Below are 23,030 nucleotides of genomic sequence, written 5' to 3' on the forward strand. Positions count from 1 at the left end.
CAAAGTCAGCAGCATGTTAGGCTGGTACACAGGTCCATCTGTATGGAGCTCAGTGCAGCATCAAGGTTTTCAATTGTAAATTATGCACATCATGTACTGTATTCCCTTGTATTAGGACAGCACCTAGGACACGGTGAACCTACTGGCATAATTGCCACTGCTATCAATAAGAATAATGAGTGAGACACTTGATACAAGTATGTATCTTTATACAAGGACAGACAAGAAGCACTATTTATTTATTTGAGCTGCACCTGAAGATGCTTCCATCAGGTGCTAGTCCTCACTCAGCTCAGCACCATATGTCTGTAGTAACAAAAAAGATATTCCCCTTTAAAAGTCTTATGCATCATTTGTCTAAGTTACCAGACTTGAGGGGAACAAAATAAAATATTCCTCACAAATCATGTTCTGAATTGGGGACTTTGTTGAGTTTTATTGATTTCAAGATGTCTTTAAGCAAGCACATGCTTAAGTGTTTTGCTGAACAGCTAAGAATATTTTCCTCTTTCTTTTTTTAATAAAAATGCAGGAAAGACAACCAAACCAAACCAGTGCATAAGCAAAATACATTTAAATTGATACAACTATCAGTATTTTTTACTTCAGGATAAAAGAGGATAAACATACTGTCTATCTACCCTTCTGGATTGGAAAAGGAGACATAGAAATGGGCCAACACACAACTGTGGAATTAGTAGATGGGTGTTAATAATTTTTTTAATGTTCTTCAATTCCAGCATGCAAGGTTTTACAGAAGGATAGATCTTTGTTTTCAGAACTGTGGCAAGACCTTAACACATATTGTGCAGTATTTTTGTAATTTCCACCAAGTATTTAAAAAAAAAACAAAAAAAAAAACCCAGCCAAGGACAGAATAGTTGATGGTTGGTGGCATCTCCAGCCTTTACTGTGCTCAGCAAACCTGTTCACTGGAAACATTTGCAAATCTAGTAAAATCTATTTAAGGTTTTTCAAAAACAAACGTCATGGTGATATTGATAGCAACATATTTAAGAATTAAATCAACTAACTTCTAATATCGATTTTGCCTTGTACCAATAATTTTCTCAATTCACCAAACCCATCAGAACACAGCGACAAGAAAAAACTACTGTAAAACCAACCCCTCTTTGTCCCTCAGAATTTATCCATGAGTGGGGTGGATGGAAGTAGACTAACAGTGCAGACAGAAGAGCAGCTCCCTTTTGTAACTCATGGAGCTCCACAGACATTTGATGTTGGGTCCCGGTAGCTGGTTTAGAGTGGCTGCGAGCTTGGAGCAGCTCTCCCCTCACAACAGCCCTTCCCCCTTCCAGCTCCAGTGCTGTTTTCAGAATGGGAGGGGAGAAAGGGAGCAGAGGGAGCTTGTTCTGGGGGTTGCCCAGCACCGCTGGAGGGTGCAGAGGGTGGACTGCAGCCACCTCCCCACACCCCCGTCCACCCTCTCTACCCTCCAGCACTGGCTGAACAACCCCCAGAATGAGCTCCCTCCATTCCCTTTCCCCTCCCATTCTGATAACAGTGCTGGGAGCAAGGCAGCTCACCCCTACCCAACGCACAAGTTCTGAGGGTGCTGTGCTTTGGAGCGCCCTCATCTAATGAGGATTCAAGATTTTCATGGGATCAGGCCCTTTTAAAATGCTCTTCAGCTGTGCACTTGTGTTTGGGCACAGCCGTAGAATGCTTTCAGGGGCCAGATCAGGTGAAAATTGTCACTTATGTCTGCACCTTCAGTCTCTCTCCAAATTGCTTCAAGCAAAAGTCAGGGGTGGTGTGGTGTCAGAATGAGAGGCCTGTGAACAGTTTTGACAGCAGGATGCAATCTATTTGGCATGAACTTCTTTCCTCTTTACTTTGGCTAAACAGAAAGCATGACTGGTCTTTGGTCAATTCCCCTTTCTTTAAACCATGAAAAGTTTAAATCCAATTGCCACGAAATGGATGCAAACCTAAACCTTTTCCTAGGTATCATACAACAATGTATATACTACAGTAACAAAACAATGATTAGCTAGCAGGGGAGCTGTTTACCAGTGTGTATACACAGGTACTGAACGTCTTTTCCATCCCTAATGAAGGGCTCCTTTATTAAATCCATTAAAAACCTTTTCAAGCAGACTTAGAACGCATCTTTTCTCACTCGCTGCTTTCTAACTACATTGTTTTAGTCTTAGGCATTATCACAGAAGGATTAGAGTCATAGCAAATCTGAGCCAGGTTCTGAATGTCCTTCTAGTTGGTATATACACGTCTTCTGTTTTCAGGAATCTAAAATTGGTAACACTTCTTGCAAAACTTCCCTTATCCAGTTTCCTATTCTTTCAAGTCACCTATTGTAATCTGAGTGTATGCAGCAGACAGTTCAGTATTCAGTGGGCAATCTGCCACTGACTAGTGTGAGGTAGGGAAGGAAATCTAGTAGAAAAGCATAAGCACAGTCACTTGTTTTGCTTTAAAAAAAACGCTTATTTCTAAAGAAATAAAATTCTACTTTTTGTTGTTCATAAGAGTTCTCTTAAAATGTCTGACAAAAATATGCTTCCATTGATGTCCTTAGTTACTCAGCAAACATTGTGACTTCTGTTCATTATTGTATTAATTTGGACCATCTTTATTATTATTTTTTTTACCCTCCATCATCCTGAAAGCAGATTTATTCCATACCAATTGCAGGTATGTCCAGGCACTATAAACCATTCCCTTCAAAGGCTCCATTGAGGGGCAGAGAGGTTTTGATTTTTTATCATGTTAACTGAAACAGATTATCTTAACATGATGAAGTCAAGATGTAAGCCAATACCTGGGTCCGTTTGCTGTGTTATCTGGAGGGAGAATATGAACTAGGACACAGTCAGCTAATAGGCTACCAAATGGTATAGCCTACATCCTAACAGGGCTATTCAATCATGTTGTGCTAACTTCACTGAACTGACACAATTGGGGGGGAAAAAAACCTCACTTTTTGCCTACTAAACTACCCACAGCTCTTCTAGAGTCCTGACTCTAAACCTTCAATATTATACCAGATTAAGAGTTTGATCATGAAACTTGTATTGTTAGGGCCATCATTTGTTTTCATGGGACTCTGCACAGAAACCAGGGTCCAGGCAGCAAAAGCTAACTGCAGAAGTTTAGATCCCGATATGTCAGAGCTTAGGATAACATCTTGCCATTACTTCACTTTTGACCAATGAGCAGAGCACTCAGGGGGTTCATGAGCAAACTCATTCTATAACATCATATGAAGCTGGAAAGAAGTGGGGGGTGGAGAGGAGGAGGGGAATAATGTCCAAAGCACCCAAGTAAATACAGATATCTGGATCTTCTTACAGAAATGAACAGGCTTACCTTGCAGGATACCTGCTCTCCTGTATCAGCATAAAGCACATAAATGCATTTTAGTTTATGACAGTTGAATACTATTAAAACTCTATTGTCTTAGACAAAGCATTCCATACTAAGTAGTGTGAAAAAGATGCAGCACAAAATGTTAATAATTAAAGGGAAAAAGTTACATCTCATGCTAAATGACGGTGAGGATCAGTAAAGTTCACAAGGATAAGTCTCTTCTGCAAACTGTCTGAAGCATGAAGGGGTTGAGGGGCTCCAAGATGATACAGTCTCACAATCCCATAAAACCTGGAAGCTCACAAAAGAAAAGAGGCCAAGACTTCTGATGAAGTAAAGGCTGCACGACACCTTTGGTCCCACAGGAGCTAGCTGCCACTCAACAGCTTTTGCCCCTGCAAAAGAAGCAGGTCTCTGACTGAGCTATAGGCATAGTAACTTAGGGCCTGTTTACCATCTGGATTTTTACATAGGTGTAAGGAGGTTTGTATAGGATTTTTACATAGGAGGTTTGTATTGGTATAATTACTGAAAGTAAAGTAGTGCACCGATGTAAAGAGGGCTTCTGCCATTCCAGTTTACCTCATGATAATGGGGAAAAAACAAACAAACATCAACTAATCACAGGGACACCAGATTGTATTTCCCAAGTCCAGTCATTTGCCATCAATGAAGAACAGATGTATGAGAAGGCTTTTCAAAAAACTGTTGAATTTGAGGCTAGAGACAATGGAATTAGATAAACTAATCCTTTAATTACACTTCCCTTGGCCCTCATCCTGCCAGCACTGACACAAGCACAGTCCCACTAAGCCCCCCTCAGGGTAGACTAACCATTTCATTCTTCATGCCTGGTTCCGGGCTCCACGCAGATGGAGCCCCTGGCTCTCGGCTGCAGGGGCTGCCTGTCCCTTTTTCAGGCTCTGGGGCCTGGGAGCATGGCGACCTCCCCTTGCGGGGTCTGCTCCCTTTTGGGGTCTCTGGCACGCCAGCTGGAGGAGCTCCAGGCCACAGTCCACAGGCTGCATGCCATCAGGGACTGCGAGCAGGAGATAGACTCCTACTGCCAGGCCCTTCTCCCCCAGGAGGCAGAGGGTAGATCACAGTCTCCCTCCAGGCCAGAGGAGGACTCTGGGACCTCCCGCTGTGTCCAGCCAGGGGCATGGACCAAGGTGGTCAAGGGCCCTAAGGCCCGCCGCACCAAGGCCCCACCCCCGCCACAACTGAGCAACAGGTATGCACCTCTTGCTGCCCCAGCAGAGCCTGCTGAGTTGCCGGCCCCCACAGGCAACATGGGCCCAACTGCAACTCCCGCCCCTGCTCTCCCCAAGACAAAACGTAAGGTGTTTGTTGTGGGAGACTCCCTCCTGAGGGGGACGGAGGGGCCAATCTGCCACCCTGACCCCTTAGCCCGGCAAGTCTGCTGCTTCCCAGGGGCCCGCATCCGGGACATTGCGGAGAGGATCCCCAAGCTCCTCAAACCCACAGACCACTATCCCGTGCTCCTTATTCATGTGGGCACCAATGACACGGCTCGAAGCACTCCCAGCCAGGTCATGAGGCACTACAGGGATTTGGGAGCGGGGCTTAAGGGTCTGGGGGCACAGGTGGTGTTCTCGTCGATCCTCCCAGTCTCAGGCTATGGGCTGAGAAGGGACAGGAGGATCTATGTGGTCAACCAAAGACTGCGGCGCTGGTGTCGTCAGGAAGGCTTTGGCTTTCATGACCACAGCCCGCTCTTTGGCGAGAGAGGCAGCGAGCTGCTGGGAAGAGATGGTCTCCACCTCTCTCCCCTAGGGAGGAAGCTCTTCTCAGCCAGACTGGCTGACCTGCTCCACCGGGCTTTAAACTAAGCCCGCTGGGGGACAGGGGCACGACCGCCACTGCTGACCTGCTGAGCAAATCTTGCAAAGCCAGCGGATCATGGCACTCAAGGGAGCCCGCCCCAGCCCCAGCCCTGGTAAAATCTGTGGGCAAGGAAGGAGCCCCCCAGGGGGCGCTTGCCTGCCTGTACACAAATGCCAGGAGCTTGGGGAATAAGCAGGAGGAGCTCATCCTCCTGCTCAGTGCAAACAATTACGATGTCATAGGGATCACGGAGACCTGGTGGGACTCCACCCATGACTGGACCACGGGGATAGATGGCTATACCCTGTACAGGAGGGATCGTGTAGAGAAAAGGGGCGGGGGTGTAGCTCTCTATGTTAAGGAAAGCTACGCGTCCCTGCAAGCCGATATTGGCGACCAGGGTGGACGGCTGGAGACCCTCTGGGTTAAAATCCGTGGGGAACACGGCACAGGGGACACAATGGTGGGAGTCTATTACAGACCTCCCACCCAAAGTCCTGAGCTAGACCAGGAGTTTGCCCAGGAACTGGCTGAGGCAGCTTGCTCCAGGACCATGGTTGTCATGGGTGACTTCAATTACCCAGACATCTCGTGGGAGGATCGCTCAGCAAAATCTGAGCGGTCGCAAAGCTTCCTCTCGTGCGTGGATGACCTCTACCTGACTCAAGAAGTCTATGGGCCAACGAGAGGCAAAGCACTGCTCGACCTGGTGCTGGCTACTGGGGAGGACCTAGTCGGCGACCTAGTGATCGATGGGAAGCTGGGTGACAGCGACCACGAGCTGATCACCTTCACCATCTGCCGAAAAGCTGGCAAGTCGGTCAGCAACACGCAAGTCCTTGACTTCAGGAAAGCCGACTTTGACAAGCTCAGGAGGCTTGTCAGTGAGGCCCTAAGGGACTGTGACCGCAGGGAGAGGGGAGTTCAAGAAGAGTGGTTGCTCCTCAAGGGAGCGATCCTCAATGCACAAACTAAGTCTATTCCATCTCGGAGGAAAGGCAGCAAGAGGGCACAGCAGCCCCCCTGGCTCTCCAGGGACCTAGCAGACCTCCTGAGGCTAAAAAGAAAGGCCTACAAAGGATGGAGGATGGGAGTCACCTCCAAGGAGGATTATTCTGCACTGGTCCGGTCCTGTAGGGAGCTGACCAGGAAAGCCAAGGCTGCAACTGAACTCCAGCTAGCTTTGAGCATCAAGGACAATAAAAAGTCCTTTTTCAGATATGTGGGGAGCCGGAGGAAAAGCAGGGGCAACGTTGGACCCCTGCTGAACCAGATGGGGCAACTGACAACTGACGCCCAGGAAAAAGCCAACCTATTAAATAGGTACTTTGCGTCGGTCTTTCATCAGCCCCACGGGACGCCCGTGCCTGCTACAGGGCCGGGAAGTCCGGGTGAGGGTGATCCCCTGCCCTCCATTAATGCTGACTTTGTGAAGGAACATCTTGAGAAGCTGGATACCTTCAAGTCAGCCGGCCCTGACAATCTTCACCCCAGGGTACTCAAGGAGCTGGCGAGCATCATAGCCCAGCCTCTAGCGCGGATCTTTGAAAACTCTTGGCGCTCTGGTGTAGTGCCCGAAGACTGGAAGAAGGCCAACGTGGTGCCTATCTTCAAGAAAGGGAGGAAAGTGGATCCGGCTAACTATAGGCCCATCAGCCTGACTTCTATCCCGGGGAAGATCTTAGAAAAGTTTATTAAGGAGGCCATCCTTAATGGACTGGCCGACGCCAATATCTTAAGGGATAGCCAGCACGGGTTTGTTGCGGGTAGGTCTTGCTTGACCAATCTCATTTCCTTCTACGACCAGGTGACCTATCACCTGGACAAGGGAGATGAGATTGGTGTCATATATCTTGACTTCAAAAAAGCCTTCGATCTGGTGTCCCATGATCGTCTCTCGGAGAAACTGGCCAATTGTCGCCTTGGGTCCCCCACGATCCACTGGCTGGAAAATTGGCTCCGGGGTCGGACCCAGAGAGTAGTAATTGATGGAAGTCACTCATCATGGTGTCCTGTGACCAGTGGGGTCCCCCAGGGCTCTGTCCTTGGACCCATACTGTTCAACATCTTCATTAATGATGTGGACACTGGAGTCAGAAGCGGACTGGCCAAGTTCGCCGATGACCCCAAACTTTGGGGCAAAGCATCCACACCAGAAGACAGGCGGGTGATCCAGGCTGACCTGGACAGGCTCAGCAAGTGGGCGGATGAGAATCTGATGGTGTTCAATGCCGATAAATGCAAGGTTCTCCACCTTGGGAAGAAAAACCCGCAGCATCCTTATAGGCTCGGCAGTGCTATGTTGGTTAGCACTATGGAAGAAAGAGACTTGGGGGTCATCATTGACCACAAGATGAACATGAGCCTGCAATGCGATGCTGCGGCTAGTAAAGCGACCAAAACGCTGGCTTGCGTCCATAGATGCTTCTCAAGCAAATCCCGGGACGTCATTCTCCCCCTGTACTCGGCCTTAGTGAGGCCGCAGCTGGAGTACTGCGTCCAGTTTTGGGCTCCACAATTCAAAAAGGATGTGGAGAAGCTTGAGAGAGTCCAGAGAAGAGCCACGCGCATGATCAGGGGTCAGGGAAGCAGACCCTACGATGACAGGCTGAGAGCCCTGGGGCTCTTTAGCCTGGAAAAGCGCAGGCTCAGGGGTGATCTGATGGCCACCTACAAGTTTATCAGGGGTGATCACCAGTATCTGGGGGAACGTTTGTTCACCAGAGCGCCCCAAGGGATGACGAGGACGAATGGTCACAAACTACTACAAGATCGTTTCAGGCTGGACATAAGGAAGAATTTCTTTACTGTCCGAGCCCCCAAGGTCTGGAACAGCCTGCCGCCGGAGGTTGTTCAAGCGCCTTCATTGAACACCTTCAAGATGAAACTGGACGCTTATCTTGCTGGGATCCTATGACCCCAGCTGACGTCCTGCCCTTTGGGCGGGGGGCTGGACTCGATGATCTTCCGAGGTCCCTTCCAGCCCTAATGTCTATGAAATCTATGAAATCTATTCAAGATTTCACCATTTCCTTAATGGATTAGTTGTCATGCGTCTTCCCCTAGCTGTGCTGTGTTATGTTATGACTGTAAAACCTATGGATAGTCCCTGACAAAGGTCACAGAAAAGGTCACTGAGCATTTAGCTCAGCTTTTTTTTTTTTTTTTTTTTTTTTTTTTTTTTTTTTTTTAATTACAAGAGAAGGAATAGAGCTGGCAAGAACCATCCCACTGGCTAGGGATCTGATCAGGAGCCCATTAAAGACAACCGGGGCCCTTCCATATACTTTAATGGACTTTGAACAAGGCCCCAGGTGTATTAAATTAAGAATGTAATAATGGTGAGGTATTGTGTGCGCCAAATGTTTGAGCCTGGGTTTTTTAAAAGTTTAACTACTACCTGTAATATTTTGACACCCAAAATGCTGATTTAAAGGGCAGCCAAAGGAACTATACTTCTGAGCCCAGTTGTTTATAGAACACTGCTATGGCTGTAACATCAAAGTCTGCTAAGCAGAGCAGGAACCTCTGAGAAATAAATGCCTCTTGCAAGCTCATTTCAATAAAGAATTCTTTAAAAAAAAAGTTTTTAATGTTTTAGAAAGTCACTAACCATAGTACAAGCAAGAATAAATGCAAGAGGAAATACATCAAGATTTATACTCTTTTAATGCTCTGATTGTCAAGAAAAAAAATATACATTCTTGTGTATAATTAACCAAGCTAACTAATCTTGCTTGACAAACACAGATATAAACATCAGTTCTGATGCTGAGCCAAGGCAACTGCTCTAGGATTTTTGCCAAAACTGAATTCCTCAGTCAGATATCATAAAACGACTTGTCTGTTGTATTTACATTTCCAGTGGCTCTGGACTCTGCTGAACACTGGGCATTCTGGCAGTTCTCCAAAAGAACAGATTTGAACCCAACCATTACGCCAGAACATGTGCATTTGATTAGAAAAAGAGAAAGAAAAATGATGCATTTTTCTGGAAACCAGTATTCATCAGACCTTCCATTGTAAACTAATTGCAAGGCACACTGCTATGATATGAAAGTATCGTAAAATCCTTTGTAACATATAATAAACTATTATATTTCTATACGGTTAGTACTCTGCAACTTGATAATCACTCTCCTATTACGCGATTCCTTATGTTTGCATCTAGAACCAAAAACTGAAATGCTTCACTTTGCATTTTAATTTTAACTAACATTGCTGGGTGTTTGTTTGTTTTTAAATGTGTGACAAAAAATTCACCCACAAGAGTTGCAAGGCAACTTGTAAAATTGTTCAGCCAGGGCTTCTGAAAGGTCATGGACTAGTTAAATCTCTGGGAGCATGGGGAGTTGAGCAGGACCCTCGATAGAAGGCCCATGTTTCAAGAGGTACCCAAGAGCTCCTGGGTGAGAGGCTGTGGAAATGGTGCTCCTCGATTTGCCACCAACACCCATTGTGAAGAACCACCAGAGGCTAAGAGAAGAGTAAATAAAAAAAAAAAACTTTCCCATCTGTAGAGCACAAGCTGAGCAGTGCTGGACGCAATACTGATGAGGGCAAGGGAAGGAAGTGTTGTGATCACAGGTAAAAGATGAGGCAGAAGCCAGGTACGAAGCAGAGAGTGAAAATGTCTTTATGAAGAATGGAACATTTTCACAAAAGTTCAGCTCCCACTAAAGCATCTAACTGAAACATCCAGATTTTTAAGATATTTTCTTGTGATTTGGATAATCTGGCAACTTACCCGAATGGGAGCAGTTGGATTCTGAGTTAACCTGGCTGGTCGACTTCTGAGTTGGTTTCTTGCCAGTTCACTCCTTATCTGCTCACCCCCAGCAGCCTGCTAGAGCAGAGGCTCTTCAGGCTTCAGGCTGCAGCAGCCAGAGCTCTCAGCCTCTGCAGCAGCCCATTTAGAAGACTGTCCAAGAGACTGGGTTCCCTGAGCTCCTAAATTTAGTGGCTCAGTTCTTCAGAGACCTTGGACTGGAAATTTTCCAAAACAAAAATTTTGGAAATCTGAGATTTTTTCCCCCCATGGAACAGAAACCTCAGGATGCTGAACAGCAACTTTCTCCAAGTCCTGATTTGCAAGGTCTGTGCCAGGCCAGAGCACCCTCATCCCTCCTAAGTAACAACTGAAGCTAAAGCTTTAAGCTAGATCCAGTAAGGGACTCAGACACCTATAAGTTAGATGCTGCAATGCAGAACTTTCAAACGTCTGGCTCCTGGAGCAGAACCCGTGTTAGCCGCTATGGCTGCATCACCGTGAGCACACACATGAATTTTGAGGTCTCTCAAAGGCTTGAGGCACCGCAAAAATGCACCCTGCGTATGTGATTTGGTTTAAATACTGAGAAATTCTGGTGTATAAGTGAACAGAAATAAAGTGGGGTGGAGTACATGGAAGCAGCATGTGCCGCCCAAAACATACGCACACCGCCACCACTGGAGCCTCAGGAGGACCACAGATAATGCTGCTGGGGCCAGCCCAGGTGCTGGCCCCAGCTTCCTCTACTCCACCAGGAGCATGTTCCCCTTCGCTAACCCCGCATGCAGGGGTGTGCACCGGGGCAAAAAGCAGCAGCATGAATTTGTGCCACTGTTTTTTTTCCCTGCAGCAACCACATGCCACTGCTTGTGGAGATGTGGCCTATGGGGCCACATATGCTCCCTATACAATGCATGGAGGAGAATCAGGTGCTGGCTGTTTCAGATCCCATTCAAAGCAGGAAGCTGCCTAGAACCAGGCAACACAAAACACTGGGGACAAAGATATGTCTTAATCCCAGCCCTCTCTGGAAGGTAGGTACCTACAACCCTTTCTTTCAAAGAAATGGGCAAGGGTCATGGTTACCCTCTTCTTTTAACAAGTAGTGGGGAAACTTTTTGGCAGTTGTGCCATTACTTAAGCATCCCCATGCCCCCCCCCCCCCCCATACCACTCTGATCCCCCCCAGAAATACAAGGGAAAAGTTACCAGTATTATACAAGAGTCATTCTTGTTATGCCCTTTATGGAATCCATAGTTATACATATTACACTGACCAAATGGCAGCTCATAGAACCAGGAAAGTTAAGACACTAAGCAAATCCTTTCTCTGCCAATATTCCAGGCTAATGTTTAACTGAACATGCTATAAATTTAGCAATGTGTCATTTTAAAGAGTAGACCTCAGCCAAGTAAATCAGTCAATGTTACTCAGATGTGACTTCCATGGCCAGAATACTTCCTCAGGTAGTCAAAAGTTTACATCTTAAATAAACAAACTGTTCTTGATTGTTATTAGCCCCCACCTCTCTGTCCCCATTATCTGACAAAAAAAAATAAAAAATCAAGTAATCACCAAGACAGTTAGAACAATGCGTATCAAACTGAAAAGCTCTTGAATCTAATGATAAAAAAACTCAAACTAAGTTATTAAAAGTTTTACTACCTCCAAAAAATTACACATATTTGAAATGAGGATAAAATCTAGCAAATAAGTCAAACCTTATTTACTTTAAAGGAATTACACTTGTTATTTATTAGGTTACCAGATGTCCTGACCAGATGGACCAGCTTAGTGCTTGGATAGGAAACTTCCAAGAAACACCTATACAGGATAGGAAGCTGAGTTATACACAAAGTTTATTCAAAGCTGGAGGGAGTCTTCCCTGTTGGTCACTAACTTTCTATAATACTAGGGGGCACTGTTTTGCTCTAGGTTTCATCTTGCAATAGATATGTAAAATAGCTACCTGTAATCACCAAAAATTCAATGGGATATTTTTTCCATAATAAGGGTGCTAGCTCTTGGTAGTTTCCAATAGAAATTCTCTGTGTATTTTAATTCAAATACCATACTCTTTCCTTTTAGTCCCCATACTAGTGTGTAGCTTTTCTTTGCACTGCTACTTTGAAGTCTGTCACCTTCCACACACAAGTGTTCAGTTACCACTACACAGCTACAGAAATCTGTTCATAGCAATATTTCCATAGCCACTTGTAAAATGTGATAATTTTACTAGATGAAGAAAAATCTAGAGTCAGCTATTATTGTTAACATGTGTTATTATAACAACAAGTATAACTCTCAAACATTGAAGGCTGTAGGAATACCACAGTTTGGTTTAACCCCCCCCCAACCTTCCACAGCCCAAGGTAAGTCCCAGAAGTCTGTTCCAGATCAATGCAACAAGCTACATCTAATGTAGGTGTTCTCCTTGTATGCAGTTAGGTGAATGTGATGACAATCTCCCCTGTGGGTGTCTGTCTCTTGCTTTAGTGCAAATCCCCTTTTTCTTCCTCCTAGTGGCCAACAAGGTACCACCATACCTACCCATACTAGCGAGGCAGGCACTTGGGAATATGTACAATAACTGACACTACAAGATGGCTCACGCACTGTGTCCCAAATCCATCCAGCTCTTCAGCTTAAAGGAATGATTCGCTCAATATAGGGTTAATGATTCAACAACTATTGACTTCTACTTGATTTGAGACTAACAGGGCTGGTCTCTTGACTAGTATTTGCCAACTTTTCAGGATATTCCCAAAAACCTGAGAAACAGCTAAGTCCCACCACAGCTAATATTTCATTCCCTCTCCCTCACTGCTGAGAAACATCATCATTCCCCACTCCCACATGCCCCGGTTAGTTTAAGATAATGCCAAAAGAAACAATTAATAAGGATTCATAAAAGTTCTCTTTACATACCCTGCTAACTGTTCAAGGTCTTTCCATCCCTCCTCTATCCCCTTTCCTAAAACCTGGAGGAAAACACTGAGATTAGAATAAAATTTGAAGTGCAACTGCCCCAAAGCTCTTGCCTGGTATTTTAAGAATCATGCAACTTTCAGTGCTCTAACAGTTACATCACAGAAAGAGGAAACATAAATGGAAACCTAGAAGAGAACGTATAATTCAGATTGTTTGCCAACCATGAAAATCGGATAAGAACTATGGGGAATTTTTCAACAATTAGTAACAGAGGGTAATGTCATTTCCATACAGGTGCAGAGGATAAAAGCAACATTTTCCAACTGACTGAACTAAAGGTCAGATAAATTGACTGGGAAATGAATTTCAAGTAGCAACTTTTTAACACATTCTTCACAAAGAAATTCTGGCATGCCCTTAAACAAGAGCAAAGTATCTTTCTTTTCATACTTCTAACGGCAAGGCTAACAGCTATTACAATATTCTTTAGTTCTGAAATAGTTGACATGAGGATGGAGACTGAAGCTCACTGGATTAATACTACCATATGAATGAAATGTTGCAAACAAAACCAAACATGTTTTAACAGTGGACAAGCACAAGTGGACATTGGTAACTCCCTCTTTCTACTCACCTTTACCAAACTGCTAAAAAACACCTGTGATAGCCAGCTGCGGACAAAGGGTTAAAATAAACAAGCAGCTCATACCAGAGTACTTTAGTCTATTATGATTAGTTCGTCAGCATTTACCTGCATTTTGCCAGCCCTTCCAGTGGAAGTATTAGAAGAAATACATTATTAGTCGACTTTATCTTAAATGACCACCATAAACTTGTAAGTGAATACAGCTTCCCCTTTGGATCAAATTGGGGAAAGTATTCATTCAGCTTATGACCCCCAAGCACAAAGAAGAATTTTTCCAACTATTTGAGCTGGTCTAATAAAATATATCAGATTTACCCAAAGATCCTTGTCTGCCTTCATCCAGGCTCAAGTCACTTCTCACTAGGAATTAGTTAATTAATTACTATGTACATTTGTTTATTTACTCAGCTGTGAAGTGGTCTCTGTGGGTACACACATGCATAAGTTTAGGATTAACCTCATCACTTCTTTATAAACAATATGAGCAGCCTGGGAGCCTGTCTTCCGATCATCTTCTAAACACCACTGCCCAAAAGACACGACATTGGGGAGGAAGAGAACAGTAACAGCTGTTGAGTGTCCTTTACTTTACAACTTTAAAAAAAATCTCCATTCATTCCTCTCTACAGCTTAACTTGGAACATGCTTCTCAATTTGCCCCGACTTCTGTGCTGCTGGGTTAAGCGAAGGATCCAGGAACTGTTTATAAACAATAACATACTCTACTCCTGCATCTGGCAGCAGATACATAAACTATGCTTCAAAGGCAAATGAAGCCTTTTTTGCTGCAGTAAGCACTGTCACCTGCTATGTCTTTTAAACAGATGAGTAAAAGGTAAATTGATGCCAAGTCCTGGGAGCAGTTTGGGGAGTTGAGAGGTGCCAGGTGTTAGGATATCAGGAACGTGCAACTCGGTGGTAGAACCCGTACAGACATGAAGCCCTTAGGAAACGACCCCAAATTCAACCACAGCAAGTCTCTTACCTTGGACCTCTCCTTGACATAGTAGTTGCCCAGCCTGGTGCCACAATACATCACCAGCCTGTCTATCAGGGACAGGAGGAAGTTGATGGCCTCGCACCCTTCCTCCGTGCCTCCGATCCACTTGATCTGGTCTCCCCTCAAGTGCCGCCTGGCGATGCCGTGTCTCTGGCCGGCCAGCTGCCCATCCTGCAGCTCCCCGCTGTAGTGCATCTGCTTCACGCGCTCCAGCACGCAGTCCCCCACCACCTCGCCCAGGAAATTGTCCAGGTAGCAGAAGCCGATGTCGTGCAGGCAGGGCACGATGTAGTCCAAGGCGATCTTCTCCAGGTCGGGGATGGGCAGCCCCCGGCACGCGTGCCACAGCAGGGCACGCGAGGCCATCTTGCCCGGCACGCGGGCGGCCGCGGAGCCGCCGGACCGATGCCGCCTCCGGCCCCGCCCCCGCCCCGGCCGCCCTCCCCGAGGCGCGCGTGGCCCGGGCTGCCGCAGTCTGCACGGAGCGGGCGGCGGGGAAGAGCCCTGAGGCGGCGCAGCGCCCGCCCCTCCCGCCATCTGCCCGGCTGCGCCCGCCCGGCACTAACCTGCTCCCGGGCGGGCCCCCGCGAACTAGAACCCGCAGAGGCGTGGGCGCCAGCCCCTTCCGGGGGCCGGGCTCGCAGTGGGCCGGGCTCCCCGGCTCCTCAGCCTCGGGGCTCGGCTGCGCGGGGAGGGCGGAGCCCGGCCCTCCACTGGAAGCAGATGTTGGGGTGGCTGTACCCCCCCCCCCCCCGGGGTCGGCGCGGCTGATCGCAGCCCGCCCGGGCTCTGGGCACCCGCAGCGAGCCGAGCAGCCCAGGGCCCGGCATCAGCTCCGTGCTGGAGGCAACGGCAGGCGCGCCGCGGGGCAGGGCAGGGCATGGCATGGCGGGGGCATCACAACCCTGTCGCCTCCGCCCAGAGGGCACGTGCAGCCGCGCGCCTGGCCGTGCCCGCGGTGCTGCTCGCGGCCGGGGGGCAGGGACCGGCGCGGCTCGGCTCGGCTCGGCTCTGCTCCTCCGCCGCTGCTGCATGAGGCCAGCACGTGCCTCCGGGCTACGCCCCTTGGTGGCGATTCCTGCTAAGATTTGAAGGTCGGGTATTATTTAGTTTATTTTGGTTTGTAAAATTATTTCAGATTCAGCTTTTGCTCTCTCTCTAACTAGTTTGTACCCTTCAGTTTACTTTGCTCTGTTAAATCGATTCCTGTTCAGCTTTTGCTCTCTCCATATTAACCAGTTCATGTTCAGCTGTTGCCCTTTCCACATTAATCAGTTTATTTTGCTCTGTTAAATCGATTCATATTCAGCTTTTGCTCACTCAGAACAGTTCATATTATTCAGCGTATGTTGCTCTTTTAAGTAATTTCTTATTCAGTTTGTCGTTCTCTTAAACCAGTTCATGTTTTTCAGGTTTTTTACTTTATTGAAACAGTTCCTGTTCAGTTATTTTGCTCTCTCTACTTTGCATTCCTAGATTTAAACACTTCATATTGCTCACTTCTTTGTGTGCTTTTCTGCTACTCTGCTTGTCGTCTTGGAAATACTTACCCAGATTTACACACCGTTCAAATTATTCAATTCTTTCTGATTTTCCTGCTTTCTGTTTACAATGTTTGTGCTGCCTTTGTTGGGTTTTTTTTTTGCCTTCCATGGTTATGTATCTATGTGCCTTCCAACTGTAAAATTTCCTGAAGTTCACACAAACCAAAGTTAGATATTCAAAAGTTTCATCTGGCTTGGAGAGAATTGTATGGTTTTGTGCAGCAAGGGGATTGTATTTGTAGTCTGTACAGCGGAAGTGTGGTATCTCATGCTTCCAGTGTCCTGCGCCATTTTGCAACCAAGCACAAAGCCAAATCTTCTGGAGTCAATGAAGCAGACGAACATGAATCCGTTAGAAAAGCGTTGATTCGTTTAAAAAGCAGACAGCCAGCTTTTCTAGTTGTGCAACTAGAAATACTTTCTCCACACAGGCAAGTTACATTGCAGCTCTAAATATAGCTCAGCAAGGCAAGAGTTTTACAGATGGAGAATACTTAAAGGATTCTTTCTTAAAATGTGCTGAGGATCTATTTCAGGATTTTTGCGAATAAGATGGACATGATTGCTCGTATTGATGAAATTCCATCGTCATCCAGGACTGTTCAAAGGCGAATAGATGAAATGGAAACTAACGTTAGGGAACAAATGACTCGAGACCTCCATGCTTGTGATGTGATGAGCCTTGCACTGGATGAAAACACAGACATAACAGGTATCCCCCCCACGTCTTGCTATAATTGTTCAATATTTTATCTCTGGGGAAGTTCACGAGGAATTGTTTTCTTTGAGTGCTATGCATAGCACTCAACAAAGATATACTTAATGCTGTCAAAGATATTTCACACAGCAACAAATTGACCTGCACAAAGTGTTCCCTGTTATCACTGATGGCGCACCTGCTATGGTGGGTAAAACAGCTGGATTTGTAAAGCTTCTGGAAACTGAGATTGGATGTCCTCTTATGAGTTTCCATTGTATTATTCATCAGGAGAGCCTGTGCAGTAAGATCTCATCTTCCGATTTCAATGAAATCATGACAACAGTTGTGAAAATTGTCAGCTTTTTGATTGCCTGCTGCTCTCTGACACACAGGAGATTTGTGTGAACTTTTAAATGATATGGATTCTGCATATGGAGATTTAGTGCTGCACAGTAATATACACTGGTTGAGTCAAGGCAACATGCTCAAGTGATTTGTTGCTGTCTCAAATCCTTCAAGCTGATTCTTGAGGAAAGTGGTCAGCAATATGCAGACCTTACTGATGACAGATGACTAACAAAACTGATGTTTTTGACAGATATCACATCACATTTAAATGATTTGAATACTAGGTTACAAGGAACACAGAAAACCATCCTTCAGCTGTCTGAAGACTGGAAAGCTTTCTGTAATAAGTTGCCTGTTTTCAGATGAGATATCGAACCATCTGCCTTCCGTTACTTCCCCAGTCTGAAAATCCATTCTGAGCAGCATCAACTGAATGATAGGGATATATGCAGCTACATAGGACATCTGGAAGATGAGTTCACATGACTATTCCAAGACTTGCAACAGAGGACCCATGTTTTCATTTCTTGTGAACCCAGACAGTACAAGGGAAAGTGATATATATATGTGGCAGAGCACAGGGTGTCTCTGCCACTTTAAGGGCCTGGAGCCGGCAGCCTCCAGGTGCCTAATTAGGGCAGCCATTTTGAGGCTTAGGCTGCTTATATAAACAAGGCAGTTTGGCTGCAGGAGGCAGGCAGCAACATCGCCTGGCTGAAGGGCTGCTGTGAACGACCTGGAGGTAAGGGGGGAGCTGCAAGGGGTTGGCAGGAGGCTCCTGGTCCTGGGCATGACCTGAAACTGCACCCTGCCAGGAGTGGGTGGCCTGGTGGGGCTCTCAGTGGCATGGGAGCCCCCAGGAAATGCCAGGCCAGTTATTACCCCGGTGAAAGGCGGGTCGGGGCGCCTTAACCCCTAGCTCCCACCACCACCGGGTGGGTTACCCATGTGTTTGTTGGAGGGCCCAGATGGGCCAGTGTTGTGAGGGGCCCGGAGAGGGCGGACCCCGAGAGTGGGAGTGATGTGGGCGTGGTGCTGCGGTTGCCCCCGAGAAGACGGAGTAGTGGCACGGTGAGGCCCAGTGACAGAGTGAGCGGCTAGAGAGACCCAGCCCAAAGGGGAGAGTACCCTCGACTGGCCCAAGCTGGGGCCAGGACTACGGTAGTCAAAGGGCCGGGGGCCCACCGCGAGGGATGCCCAAGAGCTGGGGGCCTGGGATCCCGACTGGCCTGGAGGTGGGCCAGGGTCAGCTAGCCAAAGGTTCCGGGGGAACCACACCCGAGAGGGGAACAAGGCTTCAGGGGGGACAAGGTAGCCCGGATGGGCTTCATCAGCGACTTGGACGTGGGAGTGAAATGTACTCTGTCCAAGTTTGCAGATGACACAAAGCTATGGGGAGAAGTGGACACGCCGGAGGGCAGGGAACAGCTGCAGGCAGACCTAGATAGGTTGGACAAGTGGGCAGAAAACAACGGGATGCAGTTCAACAAGGAGAAATGCAAAGTGCTGCACCTAGGGAGGAAAAATGCCCAGCACACCTACAGCCTAGGGAATGACCTGCTGGGTGGCACGGAAGTGGAAAGGGATCTTGGAGTCCTAGTGGACTCCAAGATGAACATGAGCCGGCAGTGTGACGAAGCCATCAGAAAAGCCAATGGCACTTTATCGTGCATCAGCAGATGCATGACAAATAGGTCCAGGGAGGTGATACTTCCCCTCTATAGGGCGTTGGTCAGACCGCAGTTGGAGTACTGCGTGCAATTCTGGGCGCCACACTTCAAGAAGGATGCGGATAACCTGGAGAGGGTACAGCGAAGGGCAACTCGTATGGTCAAGGGCCTGCAGACCAAGCCCTACGAGGAGAGACTAGAGAAACTGGACCTTTTCAGCCTCCGCAAGAGAAGGTTGAGAGGCGACCTTGTAGCTGCCTATAAGTTCATCACGGGGGCACAGAAGGGAATTGGTGAGGATTTATTCACCAAGGCGCCCCCGGGGGTTACAAGAAACAATGGCCACAAGCTAGTAGAGAGCAGATTTAGACTGGACATAAGGAAGAACTTCTTCACAGTTCGAGTGGCCAAGGTCTGGAACGGGTTCCCAAGGGAGGTGGTGCTCTCCCCTACCCTGGGGGTCTTCAAGAGGAGGTTAGACGAGTATCTAGCTGGGGTCGTCTAGACCCAGCACTCTTTCCTGCTTATGCAGGGGGTCGGACTTGATGATCTATTGAGGTCCCTTCCGACCCTAACATCTATGAATCTATGAATCTATGGATGACGGCGGAGTGGCTGCCTGATAGGAGAGGATCAGAGAGGGGTCCTGTTAGGATGATTCTGGGGCCCAGTATGGGGCCAGTGATTATAGTAACACCATGATGCCATCTGCGAGGCTTGGGCTGCAGTATTAGGGGAGGTCGGAGCCACAGAGCGCCCCGGCATCGGGGCACTACAATGGGCAGCCTCCTGCTTAATTGACATGGATATATGAATCAATTATCATCAAAGGCGTGGCGGGAGAGATAAGCGGGCGGTTGCCCAGAGACAGGTGGGTGGGCCACGAAGAGCTCGGCCCTGAGTAGGCCTCCTGTCACGGTGACAGGCAGGCAGGCAGGCCACAGAGTTCGGCCCCAGGAGGCCCCCTGTCACATATATATAGAACTGAAGTACTTTCAGTGGATGAACACTGAAGGATTTGAATTGGAACTGATTGACTTTCAAAGCTCATGCATCTGGGTATCGAAGTTCAAATTGCTGCAAGGTGAACTTGAGAATGAAAGGGACTGTCAACTCATGATTACAGCATGTTGGTCTTCCTTTCCTGAAAAGTATGCCTGCATGAGAAATGTAGCTTTTGCCTAGCAGTCTGTCTTTGGATCTACTTATAGCTGTGAACAAGTGTTTTCACAAATGAAAACCATGCTCAGTCCTGAGAGAAAACCATCTGACAACTGACAATTCAGATTCATGTTTGTGTCTGACAACCAGCTACCAACCTAACTTCACCAAACTCAGCTGTCAGAAGCAGGGCCAAGGCAGCCACTAAAAAAAGATCTTTTCCTTGAGAGCATTTTACTTGTTTATGGCAGTGAATACAGAGCATCTATTTTAAGGAATTAAGCAACTCTATCCTTAAAGAACCAACATCTGCCATGGCAACATCTCTTTGGAGAGGTATGGGTGTGGTGTAGGGGTGGAGTCATGTGAAGACTCAAAATGTGATTTTATTTTTTTTTTGATTTTTTTTTTTCCAAAGCAGCTGCTTTGTTCTCAACCAAGAATCTCCTGGCCCAATATTGGTACATGAATGATGCAAAAATCCAGCTCCACCCCTCAAGGGATCATGATACATTTTGTCACCTAATGCCTACATTCTACAATAGTAAAAATAAAGTTTAGGTGTCCCTTTATCAGTGAAAAAAACAAACAAAAAACACAGCTGTGTTGCCTCCGAACCCAACAGGACTGGAAAAACTTATATATCATACTTGGATCATAACAATTTGTAACCTCTCCTGTCCAAATTCTGTCATGTAAACCAGTAATTCCCAAAGAGTCGCCTATGGGTCAAATATGACCTATGAATCCCCTTGATGCCCGACATCCAAGATTACCCCTTTGTAATGGCCCTTCAGAGGCAAAACTTTGGGAGGCCCTGATCTAAAAAGGGAAAAAAAGTGTAAACACCTAGATTGCGCCAAAAGCTCTAAACTCTGTTGTAGGTTACTGCAGCAGCAGCAACCCAGAAACATGCAGCCAGGACATGGATTTAGTGAAATTTAGTTTGTAAGTTTCTGATAAAAGGGATATAAAAGAGTGGATCTGCTCTGTTCCACTGCATTATTCTAGAGTTGCTGGATTCTGCCATTTTCTGGCCTCTTATCTCAGATTTTGCTATCAATATGAACACTTGTTGCTGACCTTGCTTGACCAGAGAAATCCAGTACCTGACAGACACACTGCCATGCCAGAACAACACAAGAACTTGCAGGGCGAGGTCCCACACTGGTTCCAGCTGATTTGGGGCTCCAAATATCCAGTTTGTATTGCACAAATTGTAGAAGAGCTATTATGAAAATGTTGCCTTAACTACATTCTGGCACAGGACCAGCTTATCCACCCTTTTACATTAGATAACGCGCTCTAAAGCATTGTGATTTTTTTAAAAGCAGTTTGCCTACTTCAGGTACACACACCTCTCACTTAATGCATTTACAATGGAAGATAAATATTTAAATCCCTTAGAGTGCTTTGAAAAAAATCTAAGTAAGGAGTTGATTAGCTAAAAGCAGGTATCATCTAATCACTCATATCTACAAGACTAGTCTGGCTGCAAAATGTTGAAGTTATGGACATATTTAGTAAAAATCGGTATATGTCGTGTTTTTATTTCATTTAAACTAAGTGTTGAATATACATACATCTGATGTAAAAGGATTAGTAGGCAAAAACTGCAAAGATCTAGTCAGTTTCAGCTCCCACCTTTCTCTCTTCCTTTCCTTTCCTTTTTCTCTTTATTTCATTTAATTTCATTCACATATGTACCAGGATTGCGTACTTGTAAGTGCAGGAGGAACAACTTGTAAGTGCAGGAGATTTATTATCCATTCAGTTTTACCACTTGAATTCTTGGGGTCAAAAATAATCAGTAAAGCATCAGGAAATTCCAGCTTTTACTTTTCGCCTTTTAGGGGGTTGCTGCAGTCATCCCTTTCACAGCCAGTTGGATCTGTCTCATGAAAAATCATCTCAGGAAAGGAAAGAATCTGTTACAGGAGACTCATTCCACACACTTGCACTTATGGAATAAAGTTATAAAGTTGTAAATACTTCTTTCCTACAAATTGTAGTGTTATCCTCCTGTCTTCTTTAAAGTGACATTATCTGTCATCTGGGGAGAAGGTAAGGTTTTTGGCACCATTACTGATCTTTGGCATGCATGTTCTACCAATCTAAGGGACAATATTTCCTGCACAGTAGGGAGACCTAGAGAGAGAGTGCTTGTTGATATACCAGTACCTCACCAAGCACACTACTCCCCCCCCCCCCAACACACACACAATCGAGTCACACAGACAATAAGAAAAGTGTGTGTTGATAATTTGATGTTATAGATAATTTCATCTGAACCTAGCTGTTTAAAAACCTTTATGCAGAACTGTGTTTTGCAGATGTATGAAAGGTATCATAACTTTTTAATTAGAAAATGTGTTCACTTAAATTATATGCAAGCTGGCCCTCTGCCATGCCTCATTTTTTGTAAAATTCTATTTGTCCATCAATTAGAAGCTCTAATATATGTAGGATGATTCCTCACATTAGTTTTTTGTAGTATTTTCTTTCAGTACAGCACCATAGAGTGGCAAACTAGATTATAACAATGCACTGATAGAATTATTCCAATGGCATTTGTCTGAGAGGATATGCACATGTCCTAAATATTTATATAGCCTTTAAATTATACTGTAATGCAAAGAGTGGTAGCAGAATAGTTAAGGTGTCTTACTAAGGCTCCAGTGATATGCGTTCAAGTTTGATCTTGAACTTATACCAAAAGCCATGCCCTAGTTAACCCAACCATAAGCAGGAACATAGTCATTAGGGCTGGAGTGGGTCAGAGGTCCACTACCATGTTAACCATTGCATAGCAGGAGAACCTTTGACTTGGTACCATGTATGATTTGGTTGATGCTACATATTACTTGTAAACTCTGAAAATGTTTTAGAGTAGAGAGTTTTAAACATTGAAGTCATGTTATTTTTCACATCCCTCATCCTAAAATGCTAGGCTGATTTAGTGCCATGGGCCTGACTGCCTAGGGCTCAGGAAGAGAGAGGAAAGTGTGAATTGCTATATTATAGAGCCTGAAAATAGCATTTCAATATATCCTAATATA

At 46.0% G+C, this 23,030-nt stretch overlaps 1 protein-coding gene and 1 long non-coding RNA gene across 2 annotated transcripts in view; one reads left to right on the forward strand and one right to left on the reverse strand.

The window, feature by feature from the left end:
• Positions 1-15,130, reverse strand: part of EGLN3 (egl-9 family hypoxia inducible factor 3) — a 44,715-nt gene extending 29,585 nt beyond the window's left edge. The window contains exon 1 of the mRNA XM_006259578.4: positions 14,534-15,130. Within this exon, the coding sequence (XP_006259640.2) occupies positions 14,534-15,085 (552 nt within the window). The 5' untranslated portion in view covers positions 15,086-15,130. The remainder of the gene's footprint in view (positions 1-14,533) is intronic.
• Positions 15,131-15,288: 158 nt separating this feature from the next.
• Positions 15,289-23,030, forward strand: part of LOC132248795 (uncharacterized) — a 114,887-nt gene continuing 107,145 nt past the window's right edge. The window contains exon 1 of the long non-coding RNA XR_009460214.1: positions 15,289-15,642. This is a non-coding gene — a long non-coding RNA (uncharacterized LOC132248795). The remainder of the gene's footprint in view (positions 15,643-23,030) is intronic.

The sequence above is a fragment of the Alligator mississippiensis genome, chromosome 2 (assembly GCF_030867095.1).
Source record: "Alligator mississippiensis isolate rAllMis1 chromosome 2, rAllMis1, whole genome shotgun sequence".
Lineage (NCBI taxonomy): Eukaryota > Metazoa > Chordata > Crocodylia > Alligatoridae > Alligator > Alligator mississippiensis.